Below are 24,031 nucleotides of genomic sequence, written 5' to 3' on the forward strand. Positions count from 1 at the left end.
TAAACTGCAAACGTATCACACACGTAATGCGAATCTCATACCAAGTTACGACTCTTAATTCACTGACAACAGCTCACAACCCTGACGTCTACCGGTAAAACTACAAACCTACGGTGTCCCGCTATTCTGGCGGAAAATCGCTCGTTCTTCCAGGCCTTGTATATTACGTGGGCAAAAACGGATAGACACATACGTGGCAGCAGTGCATATCCCTCGCACCCCTCACCGCCCTCATACGGCTCCTCTCACGTCTTTCTTATTCGAATGCTGGGTGGAATGAGGAAGATGCAGGGAAAATCCACCCTCTCAAGCTACTTCTCTAAGCCCATTGTATATTGCTTTCATGACGACTGAACCCTTATCAGGAAATACTTGATATAACCCTCAGGGTTGATCAGCTTCGTTTTATTTTTTATTTTATTTTTAAAAGTTGCTTTACCTCGCACTGGTACAGACAGGTCTTATGGCGACGATGGGATAGGAAAGGGCTAGGAGTGGGAAGGAAGCGGCCGTGGCCTTGTGCAGGTACAGCCCCAGCATTTTCCTGATGTGGAGATGGGAAACCACGGAAAAGCGTGTTCAGGGCTCCCGTCAGTGGGGTTCGAACCCACTATCTCGTGAATACAGGATACTGGCCGCACTTAAGCGAGCTTCGGTTATAGAGGGGTTGTCCAAGATAGAGGGGGGGGGGGAAATGAGGCTCTACCTCAACCCCGTCCTAAAAAAAAAATAAAAAGTGAGGATAATACATGTTTATGTGGTATTGACTATTTCAGTGACGTTCCTGCACGAATGGGGTCATGGATTCAGTGCAGTGTGTGCATGTGTGGGAACAGCATGAAAGCGTGATTTCGTGTGTGGCAGATGTGTTGTAAAACAATATGAAATGTAAATAGTAATGTACCGGTACCGTGCATGTGTTAAGTTGGATATTGAGGAACGAAACCGTCGTAACTGGCAAAAATATGATGTCCGGATTTAAGGGCATATGTTCCAATTATCGGACGTTTTCAATTAATTTTTAAAATATTGTGTTTATGTAAGTATGTAAGGAAATCTAAATGTTATTAATCCCACTAGTATATCACTGAAACATATAATATGAAACTATATATATTTCAGTGGTAGATATATTTACTGCTATGTGCTTTATCAAAAACAAAAAAAACAAAAAAAACAACAAAAAAAACATCGAATCGTCCGCATATAGGGCTCTCTACCCATGCTATTGTTGAATAGCCTGAAGTTATGAAATTGCATAATTGTGTTTAAATATCGATGAATACAAGTACAGTATGGATGTTGACTGTGGAAACTACATGTTGAAGAGAACATTTTGATTTATTGATTTTAAAGTACCGGTAGTTGAAATGAGAAAAGTTAGTTTCTCTGTTCCATCAATTTTATATAGAGAGAGATAGAAAAATGAAAAAGAACATAATGGGATGAAAACAATGATAGGTCAGCATTGGAAGAGGAAACAGTAGGAGGAGGAGACAAAGACAATAGTGAAAACACAAAAGGACAAGGACAGTCTCCACGCTGCCGTCTGCAAATAGGCTCGTTCATTATCAATCACAGTTGTACATCCCTTTCTTCCCAGTCCCCAGTGAGCTCATTTCTGCTTCACGCTTTCATTGAGGGGCCTTCTTAATAGGCTTTCAGTCTTGATGCAGGAAGAGAAGGAAAACAAGAGAGCCAGATAAACACAGGAAAAGGAAAGAGCAAACATATAAGTATAAGTGCTAAAGTCTCGTGCGTCGGACGGTCCCGAAAACGGTAAATATATGTGTTAAAAGTGATAAAAGACTAGCTTACATACTTAGGAAGTGCCTGTTAACAACAGAGAAGAAAAGTGACGGAAGAAAAACAACCGAAAATCCCGTAAGTATGCGAAAATTGAGAAGATCAATACTCGTAAAACTGGCGAAATTCTAACCTCAAACATGTAAGTTGCACGCTGGAGCTACATGCCGGTGTGTTGAACAGCGAAACCACTAGATCGCAACACTGCCAACGCAGGCTGCAGAGAAGACAAATTCCCATCTCTTGTTGCAAGTGCGACAAGACTTTCTAGCGCAACACACACGGGAATCTCCCATCTCATGTAACAGATGCAGTTAGACAACCCAGAACGCATAGAGAGGAAACTCTCTCCACCTACCACAAGTGCAACAAGACGTTCTACCATCGCACAGGGGTGAAGTATTAACTTCTTGCAACAAATGCGACTAGACATTTAGCAGCACACAGAAGAGATACTCCCATCTCATGCTACAAATGCGACAAGGTGCAGAAGTCATGGCGGAAGAAATGGAAGTGCAAGCAAAAAGCGCTCTACAAAAACTAAGAAATATAGCTGAAACGGGAGGATATATGAAGGAGGACACCAAAGACAACATTCTGAACGCAGTGAGTACTCTAACAGAATATATCAAAGCAATAGAGGAAAATGTGAAGCCAGGAAATCGCGTGGATATTTTCGAAGCAAATACAACAGTAGAGGTTAGAAAACATCACATTGACTTGGAAGAAGAACAAGGGGACGAAAGCAGCAGCGCGAGACAGGTGGCACCATCTATAGACGCAACAACAGAAACACGAGGGGAAGACAACCAGGCAAAGGCGCCAACAACTGGAGAGAGCAGCAATCCGGATAGTAAAGATATAGAGGGCATAGATCGTTCCCAGAAAACATTCGGGGAAACAAATAACATGAGGACATCTCTCGGCCGCATAAATAAAAGTGCAACTGGGAGTCAGAATAGCACACCATCTGCCGATGACGAGGAAAACCACCAAGAAAGAATACAACACGCAGCAAATCCTACATTTCCAATAACACAAGGCAAGAAACGCAATAACGCTATAGTCAAGCAGACGACAATAAATGTCGAGACCGTAAATGAGAAATTAGAAAGCATAATGGAATTCCTGGAAAACAAGCTAGATCAAATAATTGAGCAAAAAGTTAACCAAAGTCTAAAAAGCAAAATTACAACAGAAATAAACCACACGGTCAGGACAGCACAAAATGCATTGGATGAAACAAGCACTAGTACACGCGAAGAGAAGAATCAAATTCGCCAGAGAGAGACAATAAGGGAAACGAGAAACAAATGGAATAACATATCGCCCTTAACCAATCAAAGACAAAATGATGACGGTGAACTAGAAGCGGCAGAAAAAATGGCATGGCTGCACGTAGGTCGGCTTAAACAGAGCACCACGGCAACAAATATAAGAAAATTCTTGGAAAGGAATGGCATCATAGGACACATAGAATGTGAAGAACTTCATACACTGGGAGACAGAAAAGCTTTTAAGGTCGGTTTCCCATATATCTATCTGGAAGATGCACAGAGCGCGGATTTCTGGCCACCGGGAATAAAAGTCAGAAGATTTCGCTTTCGGAGATATGATAGGAGACCAGAGGAAGAACGAAGGGTGGAACTCCAGTAAACATCTCACCCAATTGCCAAAGAAGAAGGGACCTTGGTCGAGCACGGAAATAAGTGTATTATTATGGGATGTAGAGGGAATAAGAAACGCAATACCCCACATATCACAGAAGACAATAGACGACACAGATGTTATGATACTGACAGAGACATTCCTCACGGAACCAATGGACTTGCAAGGTTACTATGGTATACACACGCTAGCGACCCCGACGGAAGGAAGACCAGCAGGGGGAGTCACAATCTTCATAAAAGGGAAACTGGGAGATATCAAGCGAATAATCAAGGAGGAAAACATGGTCACAATAATCACATCAGAAATTACGATAATAGGAATTTATATTCAGCCAAATACACCTATAGAAAACATAATGGATAAAATATCTATAGCCATAGAACAAACGAAAGCAGAAAGGAACGTTATAATTGCCGGAGATTTTAACTGCAGGATAGACAAAGAAAATACCAAAACTCGCATCCTTCTTGAGACACTGGAAGAAGAAGGCTTCAAAATAGCGAACAAAAAAGAAACACCAACCTACTTTGCACATAACGGTCATAGTGCCATCGACCTACTATTTTTTAGAGGAGTACAACTACAATTGTGTAAACAAGAAGGCCTATGGAACTCATTGGCAGCACCAATAAGGAAACACATACCTATAATGACACGCCTACGCATGGAAATCCAACAAAAGAGGAAGGAAGCAAAAAGACCAAGTATATATACTAGAAAAATCCAGCGGGAAACAGTAGAAGAAAGCGAGGAAAACATCGGGAAAGCTAGAAACCTAATAGAAGAAGAAAGACTAGAAGAAGCCCTAGAAACAGCCACCAAAGTAATAACGAAAGCTATTATAGTAAAGGAAAGAAGACACGCACAAGCTTGGTTTGACCAAGAGTGTTACAAGAAAAGAAAAGCAACTCTAAAGGCCCTGAATGCAGCAAAATTATACAGACGCCCAGAAGACTTAACAGCATATGCAGAGAAAAGGAAAAAATATAAAGAACTAATAAAAAAGAAAAAAGAAGAATATACAGAGAAACAAGGAAGGAAACAAGCCGAGGAAGCAAAATCAGACCCATACATAGCGCTGAAAAAGAAGACGTCAATTGCAACAGGAGAAATTCATATGGAGAAGTGGGAACATCATTTCTCGAACATACTGAATAAGGAAGGGCTGAAGCAAGCATATGACATAGAAACAGCAGAACCCGCGCATGCTGTGGAGCCAATAACAACGTATGAAATTAGGAAAGCAATACAAGGAGGGAGAAACAAGAAATCCGCAGGACCAGACAAAATTTACATGGAACACTTAAAAGATTCACTTGGCGAGATGGAAGAACTGTGGAAAGACCTAATGAACAAATGTATACAGACTGGGAAGATACCAGAGGGATGGAACACAGCGACTCTAAAGATATTGTTCAAAGGAAAAGGGAGCAGAACATCACTAGACTCATTTAGAGGAGTAGCACTAGAAAATGCATCCTTTAAAGTTTTCACGAAGATACTAAATGAAAGATTACTGGAAGCCTTCAGTGGGTACATTCCAGAAAATCAATTCGGTTTTATGAAAGGCAGGAGCACGGTCCAGGCAGTGAAATACCTAATAAATCAGGTAGAAGAAGCCTTAAGACACAAAGGAGGGAAATATCACGCAGTCTTTGTTGATTTCAAGAAGGCATTCGACTCAATCGACAGGCGAAAGCTAATCGAGAAAATTAAATTGACAATCGGCGAGAGAGACCCACTAGTGAGAATAGTTGAAGCATGTCTACGGAGGAACATAATCCGAATAAACAACAACGTAGAGATTTCTGAAGACATAATACAGACGAACGGAGTTATGCAAGGGGATCCCATGAGTCCCACACTTTTCAACATTTATACAGCAGATGTGAACCGCATAGTAGAGGAAGGATCAAAAGCAGAGCTGATCCTATACGCAGATGACATGCTGATCGGAGCGAAAGAAAAGGAGGATGTGCAAAGGGCAGTCCGCAGACTAGAGACCTGGGTGGAGGAAAACAGCCTACAGATAAATGAAGAAAAGACAGTACAAATGACCTTCAGAAAAGGTGGGAAATCAACGCCCAAAGACAACATAACATTACACCAAAAGCCATTACAAAAGGTACGAAATTACAAATATTTGGGAATAACACTACAGACAACGGCGGCGTCCTTTGGTATACATATTCAAGAAAGAACGGCAGCAGCAATCAGAGCCTCATACAGCATCCAAAACATTTCAAACCTTTCAATCAGCACGGCGATGAGACTTTTCAAGACGACAGTAGTGCCAGTGATAACATATGGAATTGAGATCGTGTGGGAAAAGCTGAAGATCGGAGAACTGATGAGAATAGAAAGAATAAAAGCAATGTTCATGAAGAGGATTACCCGAGTCGGAAAGACAGCGCCATCCCGGATGGTATACGAAATGCTGCGGGAGACGTATTTCATAGAAGACATACGATCACAGTTCTACCTACAATCAACGGAAGCAAGCAGGGCACTAGTAAACATCAGGGAAAGGAAGAAAAGTGAAATCGACCTCGACTTCTACGCCTCACCAGCGATGATGGACGATAGATGGACTAGAGAGTGCAACACAGCGCCACGTGATAACACGACTCTCCATACATGGGTTTCACCACAAGGTATGCGTAAACCAGAAGTTCTATGAGCCAGACGAAGATTGTAAGTGTATTTTGTGTGGACAGAAGTGTAGAAGATATCACATCATAACATGCACGAAAAGAACCAGGACAATTACAGACTATAGCAAAGACTAAAATGTGAAATTTATTTAATGCTCAAACTTGAGTGTACATTTCTCTATTAATTAATATTACCGTAATACAGTTAGTAAAAGATTAGGAACACAGGACTAACACACAAGGAGAAAACGATCCCAACTGGAAAGTAATGTATTCCTTTTCATGTTACTGTCTATATATATGAGCCTTTTCTCTTCCATGATTACTTTGTGACGTGTTCTTTTACATCTGTATCTCGTTTGCATGAAAAATCTTCGCTAATAATAGTGTTTGTTTGCTTTCAGATCTTGCCATAGCTGTTAACAATAACATCGAGTTGCTCAGCGTCAGCAGAGGTAGTCAAAAAGGTGTTAGTAAGATTCGTACTATTCACCTGCCAGATGAGATGGACATCCGAGCACTTGCTTTCGATCCAGTTCGTAATAGAATATTTGTGAGTACCGTACAACCCAATGCATACAGCTCAATATACGAAGTGGACCTGAACGACAATGATAAGATTACAGAGCTTGTGAAAGGTCAGTCAGTGATTTGTATCTTTTTTAAGTGATTATGTATGTGGGGCATGCTATGTGAAAATGGACAGCAAGAAAGGTATTTTTAAATTTTCAAGTAGTGGAAAAATAGTGGTTAGAGGTATTCTATTCAACATTTTTCATTATATTAAACGTTGAATACACAGCAGCATACTTTTTCGACTGTCAATTTTATGAACAAACTGTTGAAGATAGGTTGTTCATTTTTTTTACAGTTTTACATATATTATATAGAATACAATAATGACTGTTTAATAATTTAATTATTTATTAACACATTCTAAAACATATTTATTCAATTTCACCTACTACCTGACATTAAAAAAAGAACTGAAAATTACTATGTTTGCTCTTCTGAGCAGGAGACAGACTGCATCTGCAAAACTTGGGGGATGGAGTCTTCCTGTAATTGTATGAAAGTGGATTTGTTTCCATAACTTGCGACTTGACTTACACAATCCTATGCAAACTGCAACTGACAGGAGATTGCAATCTCTGCACATTTCAGTAGAACATGTACTGCATAGATGTCTGCTGGTTAAGTAGGTACATGCATCTTGTAGAAGCTCAATCTCACCAGAGTACAGTAATTGTTGCAATACAGTAGAAGTCCGTTATAGCGAAAATGCACATCGTCGACAAATTTAATCGCTATAGCGGACTGTCGTTATATCCAATTTTTCGTAAAGGTCTCGTAAAAACCTCACACACATTAAAATCGGTAACGGCAATCAGTTTGTTCAAAACTTGCATTTTCGTGTATTTTCAGTCTACAGTTTACTCTTTCGTTTTTTTATCTTCCGAGTCAACGTGAACGCGTATGTTCAATTTAATTCTGAAACATTGTAGTAGTATCACTCCAGTGACTTCTTTGGTAAACGTTTGTTTTATTATTCAAACAGCATCACCTAACCTAACTTAACCTCATATGTGTCATGAAAACATATTTCAAGCGCCAGTAATGATAACCTTTTCGCTATAAATTTACATAGGAATTTAACTAGATGGGAGAAAATACTGTGAAACCTCGTTAGTGCGTTCTTCATTCAGACGATTTTTCGCTTAGCACATCGTAAGTTCTAAGCCCCAATTGAAGTCTTGTTAAATCTATATAAAAATACGTCACTTACCGCGTCACAAATTTTCATTATTACCGCTTAACATGATCACTTTTTTCCTATCGCTGAAAAGGTTCTTTGTCGTGCCTTATGAAAGGAACGTGTCTTCCAACAGAGATTCGCCACAGGAAGCAAATCGGGGAAAGTTGCGCGAAAATGGGAAATGGCCTTGAATTCCTGAACTTTACTCGGGAAGCAAGGCGTTAGCCTCAGGAAAGTTCAGTTTTGCTCTCCGGTTTTCATTGATATTGTTGAATAACCCAGTAAGCCTGTTCGTGCTTTTATTTCGCTTTCCATTCTGAAGTTAAAAATGTATTGTTGATCGACACAGTAAAGGGTAGAAATATTTGTCGCGTGATAGTCTTATGTACCGATTAGGAACATAATCGTGTGGTTATGAAATCGCTGACTAAATGAAGACAAAATTAAAATCCAGGAAGTAGACAGGCATCCGCATTTTTCAACGGTGCCGCGTGTATTGAAAATCGCATATTCTAGTTTCGACGAATGTAATGAAAATTCGTACCGGTACCGTATGTGAAGTCAGGGCATCGGGCACTATAGTCTAGGCCAGGGATGGCAAACCTTTACCGACTAGCGTGTCAATTAAGGTCTTGTTTATTACTTTTTACTGCCTAGTGTGCCAACGGTTAATTTACAGTACTTTAAAATCATCATGAAACCCCTCATTTGATTTCATTTACCAGTAGGTATTACATTGAATTACATACAAATCCATTCGGCTGAATATTTCATGATTTTATTTTGCAAATATCACTGAAAATTACATTTTTAAAAAGAGGTACATTTTAAGAATAAGGTATATATTTGCTTTAATATAATTAAATTTGTAAAAAAATGTGGTCATAGAATTAATTAAGACATACTTCTTTATTAAAGCATAATATGCTATGTTGCTAGATTTTCGACCTATTTATTACATGTTAAAACATTAAAATATGTTAGTATGTTGTCTGATGTGCCAAAGTCTTGTTCATGTGTCACCTAGCGGCGCGTGTGTCATAGGTTCGCCGTCCCTGGTCTAGACTATAAATAATTTTATTCACGCTAGGTGAAATGATAGTTTAAAGGGAAGGCTTAAACTTTAATTTTCAAATGTATATGTTATTAGTAATCCTATCGATACATATTATATAACAAATGTTACGGAGAAAACAATTTTCGATCATTTATATCAGGGGTGCTCAAATTAATTTGCGGGCGGGCCGAATGGCCGATTCCTAAACGTACCGGGGGCCACATTGTTCTCTCCCCCCTTCCCCGACCTTCCCTAACACAAATATATTCACACACCGAGGTGCCCCCTTCTTCAATCACCAACCAATTAACCAACCAAGCTCTCACGCGGCTATTCGGCAACATAAACAGTAACCTGAACCACAATACAAAACAAACCGAGATATCAATAATCAGTCGATCAATACTGATCTGCATTTAGAGCAGTCGCCCAGGTGGCAGATTCCCTATCTGTTGTTTTCCTAGCCTTTTCCTAAATGATTTCAAAGAAATTGGAAATTTATTGAACATCTCCCTTGGTAAGTTATTCCAATTCCTAACTCCCCTTCCTATAAATGAATATTTGCCCCCGTTTGTCCTCTTGAATTCAAACTTTATCTTCATATTGTGATATTTCCTACTTTTATAAACGCCACTCAAACTTATTCGTCTACTAATGTCATTCCACCCTATCTCTCCGCTGACATCTCGGAACATACCACTCACAGAGAGTTACAATAATTGAAAATCTTCCACCTTTTTTATACTTTTTATTTGCTTTTTAGCAAATTATTATTTGTAAACAGTACGTTTCGCTCTCACTTGGGAACATCTTCAGCTGTTGTTAAGCTTAGGTGAATCGCTAAGTTTCTGAACACGTTATTTGCAAGTACATTGATCCTCTTAAAGACTACTTGAATACAAATTAAATTAAAATTATGTTAAAACAATGTGGGGGTTAATGGGTTGATGAAATGAGACTCTGCTAGGTGTACTATTTTCCAACTGATGAGCCCAACTTAGCACACTGGGGTGAAACGTTGGCAACCAGGAATGAGTTAGCTGGAAAATTTATAATGTCCAATAACGGACCAGCTATATTAGTACACACAGAGTTTGCAAAATACTTTTGTTCCACGGTGTCCTGATGCCCATGTTGACAACAAATGTCTATTCCTGTCCTTTTTAAATAGCCAATCGGTTCTAAAGTTGCACTGTCCCATTATTAATACTTCAATTTACAGATTAGCCATCCATTCCAATATGAAACCTGAAGGGAAAAGAAACAATATTAGAAAATGACAAAGTACATTACAGAAAATGTCTGTTTTAAATCTCTCTCCTGAAAAATGTAACTCCAATATCTATGTTCATTACATGGATGTTTTCATCATAAGAAACTTCAGAAAGAAGTTAAATATTAATCATACCTTTTAATATATTAATAAGACAATCCACATACCTTCATTTATTTTGAGAATAACACCTCACACAGTTCTTCTACTTCAACTCCTTAATTTTGAAATTCTTCACCTGTTGAAGGCAAGAAAATTGGGAAAGAGACTTATTCTGGGGAAAAATAAATAAATGAGAGACAGACTAAGCCCCGACCCTCAAGGAAAAAAATAGACTGAGAACTGTAAAACACCTAGGCCTGTGAAAATGAATATTCTGTTGATACTTGACAGTAAGACATTGGAATGTACCCATATTTGACATTTTAATTGCACATAATTTTTTATTTTTTATTTTTTTAAGAAGCTATAAATTTCATAATTTTGTCATTAATGTTTCAAGTGCTTTCTGCTTTTACTGTACAGTTTCTGTAATCCTAATTTGTTTTTAGAGGATGATATGATGCATCGAGTGCTTGGTATTGCCTATGATCATGTAAGTGACACACTGTACTGGACTAATGGTGGTGGTAAATCTATTTTACTGCTACATTTAAATGTATCGGACAGAAATAGAGAGCAACTGCATCCTGTTAATAAAAGTACATCAGGCATTGCATTGGATGTTTGTAGTCGGTGAGTTCATTGCACAATTTACTCATCTCCTTCAGTAATTGAAGACTTGAAATTCCAAAGGGGCTAAGAACCATGTTTTGAAAAAAAAAAAAAAAAAAAAAAAAAAGATGGCTAAAGGAGGTAAGTACTGAGGCCAATGCCTTATGAAATGAGCTAAGTTCATAAATGCTAATGTGAATTTCATATTCCTGCCTTCAAGTGGGATTGGGAAAATGTCCAGTGGGTTTGGAATGTTTATATAGTATACGCTAAGTCCAGTTGCTACCACGGAGTAGGCCCACTCTGCAGGTTTTCAATGACGGTAGGATATGAAAGGACTAGGACTGGCTGTGGTTTAATCAAGGTACATTTACCTCATGCAATAATGGGAAACAATGGAAATTCACCTTCAAGACTGCTGACGATTGGGTTTGAAACCACCATATAAATTTAGTTACCATGGCTCATACCTCAAGCAATGGAGAGAAAACCTGCAAGTGGCTGTAACAGTCATTCAGAAGAAACATAATCATGACTAGTTAAGATTAAAAGTCAAGTAAGCCGTGCGGTTAGAAGCGCGCAGCTGTGAGCTCGCATCTGGGAGATAGTGGATTTGAACCCCACTGTTGGCAGCCTTGAAGATGGTTTTCTGTGGTTTCCCATTTTTACACCAGGCAAATGCTGGGGCTGTACCTTAATTAAGGCCACGGGCGCTTCCTTCCCATTCCTAGGCCTTTCCTGTCCCATTGTTGCCATAAGACCTATCTGTGTTGGTGCGACGTAAAGCAACTAGAAAAACAAAGAAAGAAAAAGACAAGAAAAAAGATTAAATTCCTCCCAAGCTACAATAGAGCATCCAGGCAATCCATCTGAAGTCATTTAAGGTTAGATGAGCATACACGCAAATAACATCTGCACAGCATTAACATTTTGAATACTATTGTAGAAAATTATAGTCTGTAGTAAACTGTAGTCCTCTAAAATGTGGATTTTGATAGTAATGTGCGATTTTTTAAAATTGTCGTCAGAATGTTCTTTGTATATTATTTTCATTTGAATTTGGTTAAATACTGGTATTTATTTATTTATTTATTTATTTATTTATTTCTTGATTTACATAAAGAGCAAAAGAAGTAACTAAATGTACTTTGCCCATTTAAAAAATTATTTTTGTTATGTTAGTACATATTCAATGAAAGTACGAGTTGCAATACACATTTTCTGGTTCTATAGTTTGAAACTGAGATATTCTGCTGTATTCATACAGTGTGAAATATACGGGAGGGTTTCTGCTAATATATTTAAATGTTGATTTTAGCACTTAGCCCATTTGGAATTTCAAATCTTCAGTTTCTGACGTTGACATTTTAGTGTTTATGAGTATTAATATAGAAAACCTTGTGAAATTGATTACTGTTTCAAGTAGGAGAGAAAAATTCAAATAAAAGATGTAAGGTAGTTAATTTCATATCTTATTACAGCACATAATATTGCAGTATTACAGGGAAATGTGCAAGGATGTACATAGGTATGGACAGGTAACTAGTGGTTTGTTTTCCAATAAACCACTTGACAACATAGTAGGATTAGTGTTTCTTTTATTGGATCTGCCCTGTCAATGCCTAAATGTACAACCACAAAGATAGTTGTTTACATTAATTCTAAGAGTGCACGTTTTGAGAACCTTCAGTTCTCTTAATCAGCTCACAAATTCAAAAACAGTCAATACGGACCAATTGGACCAAAATGGACAGAATTGTGGAACATAGTAGGAAGTATTCTTTTCAAAAATAGATTTACGTTTGAGACATTCGGAAGTCCCTATTGTTGTAGATCCATAGTTTTGCTATATTAGACTACATGGTTGTTTTTGAGACAGTTTTATACTAGAAATTAAACACCGATCAGTTTGAAAAATTGTACTTGTTTGGTCACAGCAGTTCTTTAGGTGCATAAAAGGATAAAAGTGATTGTGAGGAGAGTTCTATTTAATAACTTAACAGTATTGTTGCATAAGTATTTCTCGTTATTTCAATTCTTCTTGGTGTGCCTATCAGCATGGCAACCCATCCTTCATTCATAACTGATCTGGAAAGTCCCTCTGAACTTGTACTGAAAAATGTTCTGAAGTTCTTCAGCCAAGAAATTCTTCTTTCAGATATTCTATTTTCTTCTATCCTCCCTTTGAGAATCAATTTTAGTAAAGCATAATTTTGCATGTTCTGCATGATATGCCCTAAATACTCCAGTTTTTGAGATTTTGCTGTCAAAAGAATCTCTTTCTATTTCCTTATTCTTTCCAGAACAGTGTCATTGCTGATGTGGTCTGTCTAAGAAATCCTGAGTATCAGATGATACAGTCCATTTCATAGGCTTCCAGTTCCTCACTTGATGTTTGCGTCAAGGTCCAGGACTCGACTCCATACAATATTCTTGGGAATACATAACACCATCTCACTATTCTTAATTTACATTGGAAGGATAAATTGCTAGATTGCAGCACTTGAATAGCTTCAGCATCCTTGGAAATGCCACCCTGACTTTTCTATTCAGCACCTAATCTCTGATGATTGGTAATAAGCAGTGATGAAACAAAGTGCAGATAATATTTTTATTTTTTTATTTCAGAAAGAGTTTGCTGTGATGTGAATATGAGCAATAAAATTTACAAAAAACAAAACAAAAAACAAACCAGCAACTGATACTTCAGCACAGGTATAAATGATATCATGTATTACATATTGTTACGCGCTAGGCCTGTCATAGCCCCATTCGGTACTTCTTGGAAGGAACTAGCGAGTCAACTGGGAGTTCCCAGTCTGAGGGCATGACCGGTCTTTCCGCATATTGTTCTCTTTGTCTGGTTTACTTGCGCACTTTCTGGGAAGTGTAGCGAGAATGTTTCCTCTCTAGCAATATTGCAAATATTTCGGTACTCGTCACCAGATATATAAAAGGAGGCTAGTCGCAAATAGTCAGAGTTGGAGTCTTTGTGTTGGGGTGAGTGTTGGAGTTTGGTGGCTGGGCTGGGGTGACAGCGGTCCCACCGGAGTCTGAACAAGGAGTTGTTGTGGTTGTTGTGTCAGAGTGTTAAGCGTCTTACGAAGTATGGTGTATGTACTGCCTTTGAAGTACTGTCTGTGTACCAACGTTGAGTGAGTGACTGGAGCTTTATGGCAATAGTGCTGGTTAGTCTGTGCTCTGCCGGAGTCAGAGTATTGTTGCATACAGAACTGATAACTGTGTGTACTTCCATGAACTGAGGACCATGTAGAGCCAGCATGTGGACCAGCTGTTCTGAATGCAATTGGAACAGTGTTAATGGTCGTTGTTCTGAGGAGTATTGTCCTGCTGTTCAACACTGTTGAACTGTTGCTGTGTAATTGTTCCCTGTGTTTGACTGTGTAAATTACTGGACTTTCTAAATAGAACCAAGGAACAATCATAGTGTGTTGTCGGTGTCAGCAGACTTGAGTTCAAACCTTGCTGTATGGGGCGACTGGACTTGGAGGATTATTGAAAGTAAGACGAGCCTGTCAATAAGAATGATAACTCTGTCCAGGTAGACCACCTAACTGGCTGCCCTCTGTGAAGAGAACAGAGACTTGGAAATAGCCATCAATTAGTGCAGTCTGGTCGTTCATGTTGAATTGAATTGTATGTGTATACTTGTGTGTGCATGCATGCACACATTTATTGGGTTGTCCTGCAGAGATAAAACAAACTGTTTTATTCATAACAATACATACATACATACATACATACATACATACATAATGTCCAAAAATTGCCATAAGAAGTTGCAGTCTAATTTTGTCTACGACTAAAGTTCATATTTGTTTTTAAAAATAAGCCACTGTTTTAAATGGTGTGATTTAAGAAGACATCAAAATTTGCAGCTTTTATAAGATAGTGTAACATTTTCTAGTCATGGTTGCTTTTCCTTCTTGTATAAAATTGTTTGTAAACTTTTGTGTTTCTTATATTTCACTTGTAATATTTGTGTGTGTTGTATTCTTTTCAGAACTCTCTTCTGGACAACGAAGGATGGAACAATTGAACGCTCTTCTTTGGATGGTACAAACCGCAAAGTCATTATTTCAGGCCTAAGTAATCCAACAGACATTACTGTTGATCAGAAGTCACAAAGATTATTTTGGTGTGATGATAGGCCTGGTATTCACTTCAGCATTGAAAGCAGTAACCTTGATGGCTTAGAGCGTCAGACTTTAATGAAATATACCAATCATCAACCTGTGTCCATTGCAACGACGACAGATGCTATCTATTGGACCAACAACAAGGACGCATACTTATGGCGTCTCCCGACAGGCCCTGATGAGGATCATGAATTGCGCCTGGCGTATGAGTTTAGCAGTGGATCAACCTTGGGGCTTATATCAAGGGACAATAGTATAAGGTCCGATGAGTGTTTGAAAGATATGGACATTACCCCTAAAAGTGCAACAGAGAAAGACAAGATTGGTTTAGAATCAAATCCAACCATTCAGTCTGATCAGAGCGTATTGGGTTCTGATACCAATGCTAGTCCAGGCTACTGTGCAAATGGTGGTACTTTAGCCGAAGTTAAGCACCATTCAAAAGAGTATTTATTTTGCATGTGTCCTGGAGGATTCAGTGGATTTAGATGTGAGCAAGAAAGTCATAAATGTGAGCAGTCTCTTTGTAAGAATTATTGCTACAATGGCAATTGTTCTTTAGATGAATTAGGATTTCCACACTGCAAGTGTCCTATAGGTTACCATGGGAACAGATGTGAACACCATGTCTGTGAAGACGTTTGCCTAAATGGGGGCAAGTTTAGGGAGACAGCTATTCCAGGGGAAGGAAACTCCACTTCTTTATTATTGTGCTCGTAAGTAGATTTCTGGCCGTTACTGTTCTAATTTAGTATGTTAATTTATCTTATATGATGTAATCACACAAGACAAAAAGCAGACCCTTCATTGAATGGTAACTAGTAGGGAAAAAAGATATATATATATATAGAGAGAGAGAGAGAGAGAGAGAGAGAGAGAGAGTGTATGAACATAAAAAGTAGCACATAATTGGTTGAAAAGAATGGAAGAGGAAACAATAGAAACAGATATAAAAGGACAGAAATGAAAACACAAAATGCCATCTTCAAATAGATACGCTCCCTCATGGATCCCATTTATCCTCCATCCATATCTTGTCAGTATTCCCGAAGGACCTTGTTTTTGATTCCCAGTGCTATGAGGAGGGCGCACATCAATACTCGCTGAGGGGCCATCTTGACATCTTTAGCCAGATAAACTCAGGAAAAGGGAAGAAATATAAGATAAAGATGAATACAGTACCGGTAATGAAAGATTAGTAGGAATACAGGACAAACACAAAAGGTGGAAAAGTTCCCTAGGGAATAATGTATTGGAAAGGAACAAGCAAATATGAATTTTTATATTTTTATTGATACAACTTCCCCCATACGGAGGCTGCCACAAGGACAAAGTATGTCGACTACACAGTATTTTGTCTTCTAAATTAATGTAGAGTTTGCTAGTGTACCAGATAGAAATAACCACCACAAGGCTCAGGAATAAATTTGCAATGAATTTGGGATTAGAGAGTTAAGAAAAATCAAGTCCAGACATCTATAGAGGAATCTGAAGCAACAAGTAGAATGGATTAAGGAAATTAGAGAGGATATCAAAGAATTAGAAATAACTGGATGATTTGCAAAGCAAAACAGAAAATTAATGTAAAGAAAAGCATGAAAATAAGACTAAAACCAAAAAAGACAAATGACATAAAATGAAAAGGGTATTTACAGTTGAGGAACAAAAACAGAAAGATCAGAACACATGAAAAGCTACTGGGCAATTTAGACAGAAAACCTGTCGAAGATGATGACCAGAAAATGATTGTCTGAAGTGGTCCAATGGAGAAGAAGAAATAAATTTTAAAGCTACTGGGTTTTTGAGAAATTTTTAATTCCCCAGCTAACCCATTACTTATAGCTGTTCATATTCAGTGAAAATGATAGTTCATTTTTGCATTTGCAATTCTTCACTTAATTCCTAATATATAAAGTGGTGTAACTGCTTTAACTATTATGTGAGCCTTTTCAAGTTTTTCTCTCTATATACACCTTGATTTGACATTAACAGGGAAATGGTCTGCCCTTGGCATGAATAATAACAGCAGTTCACCATGTCATGGACTTGTCAGGACTGAGCTTGGCATTGATTTGTCATCAGCTGGACTCTTAAGTTTAGCAAAGATTCTGGGATGTCTGTGGTTCCACTAAACCTGTTGTTTCAGGTAGTCCTAGAGGTTTTCAATAAGGGATTTTAATTTATCATGAAAAATCAGAGACCTCTTTTGAATGTGCATTGTGCCTGTCAGGCTATGAAAGAATTAATGAACTGCTATGGAAGTGCACGTTTGAAGAACCTTGCAGTTTCTGGTCCTACTGCAGAGCCAAGCCATTGAACTTTCAAAAAACAGAATTAAGTTTGAATTCAAGGCTTCGATTGCAGGGCTGGAAAGCTTCCCAAAAAAAGAGATAAAACTGCATCAAATCAGATGTGTTGGGAATCAAGTTATGTTGTTTTTTAGTGGGAGAGGAAACTAAAAACATACTGGAGAGTTTTCATTTGAACATGGATGAAACTGGTTTGTTTTATGGGGCATTTCCTTCCAAATCACTGTTCTTGTATGGGAAAAACTGTATAGGCAGCAAAATATCCAAAGAACATTTCAGTGTTTTTCTTTGTGGCAGTATAATGGGGAAACTTGGAAAGCCTGTGGTGATAAGCTAATCAACTAAATGTTGGTGCTTCAGACAACTGAATGTACATAGATTACAAATTTCAGTACTAGGATGAAGAGAAAGAAATGCCATTTTTTGTTATTCCTTGACAATGTTACATGCCACTCACTCATTAATTAGTCTGTGACACTGGCTTGGTTTCCACCTAATATTACCAATGTTACTCACCCCATGAATCAAAGTATGATTTGCATATTTCAGAGCCACTATAGAAGACTAGTTCTGTAACCAATAATTGCAAAGATAGAAGAAACAAGCAGTGCAAGTGACATTGCAAAATCTATTTCTGAGTTAGATGCTGTAAATTGGATTCATATGCCAGTACATAAAATAAAACAAAAAGGCAATCAACAAGTGTTTCTGAAAAGCTAATTTTCTCCTATATTCTGAGAAAATGAAAACTTTGATGAAGTAAAAGTTAATCTGCAAACCATCATCATCTGTGTTCAACAGGAAATTTTGACATCGATGCTGTGCTGTACATCAGTGATGACAGTGATCTATCTACAGATTAAACAGCAGATTTTACTGTGGAAACTTTTGTAAGACCATGCAGCAGCCTACAAGAACAAAATTGTGACAACAGTGACTATGTTGATGATGAAGAGGAGCTGGAAAGAGAAAACAACAACCTATTAATCTCCAGCTTTTCTGAAGCCATTATATAGGGAGCCTACAAATACTTGCTGCAAACAAACATTTGTACAGACTCAATGAAAATTATGCTGGGTCAATTGATCTATGGAGAGAAGTGCCATTCATGCAATTCCAATCCAGTAAAGCTGACAACACTTTTGGAGCACTAAATGTGCAGTGATAAACAGTATGGTAGTATACTGCTTATTTTAAATGAATGTAGTAGTTAGTAAACTAGGTTTTGTAATGTACATTTTAAGTGTGTTGAAAATATTTGTACCATAAACTATGATTTTATTTTTATTTGTTTATGGAAAGCAATTTTAATGCGAGTATTGTAAAACATTTCAAGTAGCATGTCTTTTGCCTGTAAAATCCTTTAATAATTAATTGAAACAAAGCTATTTTTTAATTATATTATGTTTGAATAGTATGGGAATCTGTCCAAAATGGAGAAAATTGGGACCTAGTCACTTCAGTCTTGGAATAGTTTTTACTGTATTGTGAACTTCATGTAGCTTTCACATGCATTGATTGGTATCTGAAGTATGGTCACTTTGGTAAGAAGCTATGGTTCCACTAGTAAGACAACTATTTGGATAGGACCAGACATTGCAACTAAGTCATTTATCACTTACCGGTAAGACATCATAAACTTAATGGTAATAGTCATTTTGCTGTAAAATAATATTTATGTACTTAAAAAATAGTAATTTGATGCTGCAGTTTTAAATGGAATGTGATGTAACAAAGGCATAAATTTTGATGAAACTTGGGTAAATGATCGATTAATATATCCTAAATGTAATGGTGATAATCCTTTTGCCATAACATTAATGGAAGTGTTATGATTAATCGCTGAAAATTAGCCAGGCATCTCAGAGCAGTTTGCTGATCGATCGATCAATCAATCAATCAATCAATCAATCCAATCAATCAGTCTATCAGTACTGATCTGCATGTAGGGCATTTAGCTTTTTCTTACATGATTTCAAAGAAAAGGGATATTTATTGAACATCTCTCTTGGTAAGTTATTCCAGTCCCTAACACTCCTTCCTATAAACGAATATTTGCCCCAATTTGTCATCTTCAATTCCAACTTTATCTTCATATTGTGATCTTTCCTAATTTTAAAGACACCACTCAAACTTATTCGTCTGCTAATGTCATTCCACGCCATCTCTCCGTTGACAGCTCGGAACTTAGTGCTCATCGTCTTTCTCCCAAGTCTTCCCAGCCCAAACTTTGCAACATTTTTGTTACGCTACTGTTTTGTTGGAAATCTGGGTCTGAGATTCACTCAGCCTAGACAAGATATGATGTAGCATGACTTTGCAGATGCTCTGTAGAAATATTTCAATAGTTCTTTAAAGTTACATAAAACACTTTAAACTGAAAATGAAAATTTGAGAATGCAAACAGGATTTCAGGCTCTCCAAATCTATTTCACTAATACATACAGTATATGAATATATCAAAATATCAGTGTTTTAATTCTTCGATGTAGTTTATAATAGAAGCTAAAATACTACACTGTATGAAATCTCAGTTATTTATTGTACAAGGAAAAACATGCTGTAAGGGCTTAACTCAGGGTAAGAGATGGGTTAGGTTCTCAGGGCATATGTGGTACAGTAATAGGAACCAGGTACAAAGAGAGGCTATTCTTAAGACCATTCAAAACAGCCCATTTTTGAAGATTTTTATAAAGCAAGGTCTACTGTCTGGAACATTAGAGTGCGATATTAACACCACCCAATTTACCTTTGTTAGGACATCTGCTTCTTACTGGATAAGGGAGGTTCTGACATTCTGTCACTGGGCTGAACTTAGTTCCAGGCATTCCAATTCCCATCACCATGGGCTAGAAAAGTCACTGTATTGACCAAGGTTGAAGTTCACGATGGAAGATCTATTCTTGTAGGTCAAGTATGTAAGTAATCCAGTCACTCAAAAATAAAATTAACCAAGCTACAGTGTGCAGTTTCTAGTTTAAAAAGGATGCTAACACTTTAGTAATTATTTTTGCACAATGTTAAAATATTTGTCTTACTAATCTCACTTAATTGAGTCCACAAGTAAAATGGCTGGTTAAAGTTCCCAGAAAGAAACGTCACCAATTATTTACAAAGTATTACTTCACCCATCTCACTTGATTGAGTCCCCAGTTAAAGAATATCAGGATCTGCTGGCCAAGGCAGTAAAGACATGCTTGATTCACCTGAAAGGACATGGCTTCAATTCCCTGTCAGGAAGCCAAAACATTAAGAAACAAGATTTCCACTTTTGGAGGTATGCATGGGTCTGAGGTTCACTCAGCCTACACAAGATATGAGCACCAGGTTAATTCCTTGGTGCAAAGGCGACCGGGTGTGGAGCTACCATTCTATTCCACTTTGTGCTGAGGTTATGGATAGTGGAACCCTTTACCTCCCACCCCTCCAAGGGCCTTCATGGCTGCTGCAGAGATGGCTGCTGTTTTTTCTTCACCAAATTAGATGTTCCATAGCTTTCTAGATATCTTGTGGTGCAAGTCAGTCACAAGTCCATAGAACTTCTTGCAGTATTTTTAAATAAAAGTTTGTTTCCTTTAATATATTGCTGTTTCACTAGGCCAGCTGGCTCACAACAGATCCATGCTGTATGGTTTTGCCTTGGAAGTTGGATGACTGTGCTTTATGGAGCTGGTTTTTCATAGTGTAGTTATGCATGATGTAAGCGGTCACGTATTTCATAAACCTGTTAAAACCTGTCTAAAATAGCACATGTTTAAATCCACCTACTCGATACACTTTTATCGTTTAAAACCATTTATTCATCAAACATGTTTTGGGAACACAATACATTCCCTTCGTCAGTGATTATTAAAGTCCAGCTTATTTACAAATAACAAAAACAATGTAATATTTTCTTCTGTTTAGCCCAAAATTTAAAGAACTATTATATCATAATTCACCATATCAATGAATAAACGAGTATTGGTGTATATTAGAAAAATTATTATTATGCAACATTTTAAATATTTAAATGATGTTTAATGATAATCACTTCCTAAATAAATTTAAGATCTTCAAGTCTTATCTTTTTCTTCCTTAAATGATTCAATACTAGTTTATACAATGGGTTTTCATCTGTAATTCTCTAATTCAAACTTGATTCAGAGTGATTTTTTTTTAGCAAGATAAATTTCTAAAACATTAATGAAATTTCCCTTTTTGGCCAAATGTATTAATTCCATGTCATTAGAAATGGCTGTGAATTTATGATTCTTTTCAACCATCTGCTCTCAGATTGCTGAATATTTCCTATGTTTAACCGCATTAACGTGTTCTTTGTACCTTATGGCCAAACTTCTTCCAGACTGTTGTATGTATCACTGCATACATATTTGGCATGCCAATTTGTAAATTCCTGACTTATTAAAAATACCATTTATTCTCAATTTTATCTTTACATCTTTACAATTTGTAAATATGTTGGACTTTACTGTAATAATTACTGATGACGGGAATGTATTATGTTCCCGAAATATGTTCGACGAATAAGTGGTTTTCAATGATAAGTGTACTGACAAGGTGGATTCAAGCATATACTATTTTAAATAGCTTTTAATGGGTTTAGACAAGTCAGTACAGTAATAAATTAAAAAAAATTTAAAAAATGTAATTCACAATCGCCTTGTTCTTGGTTATAGTCTGTTTTAAAATATTTAGAGCTTAGAATTGCATTGCTTTACAACCAATTTATGTTTCTTTCCATTTATAGACCTGTTGTTAATAAAATATCTGTTTTATAATTTTGTTTTAGCTGTATAAATTGACGAAATATACGGGGTGACTTGTCATCTGACACCTGCTGGTAGGGAGCTCAACATAATATTTGCTACAAATATTGCTTGGCTCTGTTGTAAGTTATTATTTTAACTTGAGGAAAATGCATAGCATTCTTTGATTATACAGTATTTACTGTTAATTATCTTTTATCAGTATAAACAAAAAAACTGCCAGATTCCTCTTAAGAATCACTTATTTTGTAATGCTGTGGACAGTGTTAAGTAACAACAGAAAACATGCAGCGATGTTCTAATGTTTGATCATCCTATGAAGTTTCATTGCAATCAATGCCTTTGATACACCACATTCCATTTAAAATTGCAGCACAAAATTACTTTTTTTAAAGTTGTAAATGACCATTACCATTAAGTTTGCAATCTCTTAATTGATCATCCTACCAAATCTCATTGTTGAGTCTTGTCGGTTCCCTTGTGAGTTACCTCATCCTGTTCTAAGATATGTGCAGGTAGTCTTAATGGAGATACGTACATATATGCGTGTATTTCTAGTAGGAATTGGTTCCTTTAATTGGAATGTGTCATATATTTTTTCTCTGTGATGTTCCAGGTGTACTATTGGCGGAGCACATATCGATGGTTCTAGAGAGGAAACAGAGTGTTATCATAGCAGATACTTCCTCCAGTCACTAGTCATTGCATTGGGTGCTGTTGGCTTTGTGCTCCTTTTGGTGTGTGTGTATCTCATGAAGAAAGTCTACACCCTGCGTAAACGTCCACGTATTAAAAAGAGGATAATTGTAAACAAAAATGTCACTCCTTTGACTAGCCGTCCTCCTCCAACAAGTGATCAGTGTGAAATAACAATTGAGAACTGCTGTAATATGAATATCTGTGAAACGGTAAGTTACCACTCCATACAGAACCTTGAAGGTAGCATGCCTTTTGACTGGGAGTTTGAGTATGTATGTAGAGTGTTCAGCTCAAAGGCTGGTTTTATCCTCAACAGCTCTACCGTCAGTTGTTGTAGATGGCCTAGGCATTGCTGAAGAGGCATGGTAGTGAAATTTATTTATTCTGTCAGAAACATACATATAAGGCACACAGTTGAAATATTATATTCTTTGTGACCAAAACTTGGCTACTTCCAGTTCATTTACTGTGGAGTAATGATCATCTTGAGTACAGGAGGCTGAACACAGTTGGCATTGCAGCAAATGTTGTACAAAAAAGGAAATAAGTTTGCTCACTATGTAGACTTGCATCTTAGAAATATGTTTTTGAAGATTTCGACTTTGAATCGAAGTGAGAAATGGACAATAACTAGTGCAGAATGAAGGGGGAATAGATTATTGAAATGTGGTGTAACAGAAGAATGCTGAAGATGAGGATAGATCAGATCATAAATGAAAAGATACTGAATAGAGTTTGAGAATGGTGGTGGTGGTGATTATTGTTATAAGAGGAAGGACAACTAGGCAACCATCCTCTATATAACACTAATTAGAGAGAGAAAAAGAAAGAGACCCGGCACTTCAAAAGATGAAGGTATCGGTCAAAGAAAGAAAAGGGCCACAAAGGGTGTCAAAATGACTCCCTAGCCCTCGCAACCTAATAGTGTCGGGGTCAAAAAGGAATAAGAGTTGAAATGGAATAAGGTGGCATGGAGGGCCGATCCAAACACTCATTATCATTCCACGAGTTATTTCAACAACTAGGCTGTGGAAACTTTTCCGTTGCTTGCTTCATGTACTTCAGTAAGAGACCAGTTTTTTATAACTGATCACACTCCTACCAGCTCATAGTCTACAACATGAGGAGCAGGAGCAAGTATATTTCCAAAAAGTGCAGGAACC

At 37.4% G+C, this 24,031-nt stretch overlaps 1 protein-coding gene across 2 annotated transcripts in view; it reads left to right on the top strand.

Annotated features, from left to right (window-relative positions):
* Positions 1-24,031, top strand: part of cue (Protein cueball) — a 288,549-nt gene that overhangs the window by 253,631 nt on the left and 10,887 nt on the right. For both annotated transcript variants that reach the window (XM_067145633.2, XM_067145634.2), the window contains 4 exons: positions 6,536-6,769; positions 10,769-10,952; positions 14,956-15,807; positions 22,786-23,077. In XM_067145633.2, the coding sequence (XP_067001734.2) occupies positions 6,536-6,769; positions 10,769-10,952; positions 14,956-15,807; positions 22,786-23,077 (1,562 nt within the window). The remainder of the gene's footprint in view (positions 1-6,535; positions 6,770-10,768; positions 10,953-14,955; positions 15,808-22,785; positions 23,078-24,031) is intronic.

Source organism: Anabrus simplex, chromosome 4 (assembly GCF_040414725.1).
Source record: "Anabrus simplex isolate iqAnaSimp1 chromosome 4, ASM4041472v1, whole genome shotgun sequence".
NCBI classification, from domain to species: domain Eukaryota; kingdom Metazoa; phylum Arthropoda; class Insecta; order Orthoptera; family Tettigoniidae; genus Anabrus; species Anabrus simplex.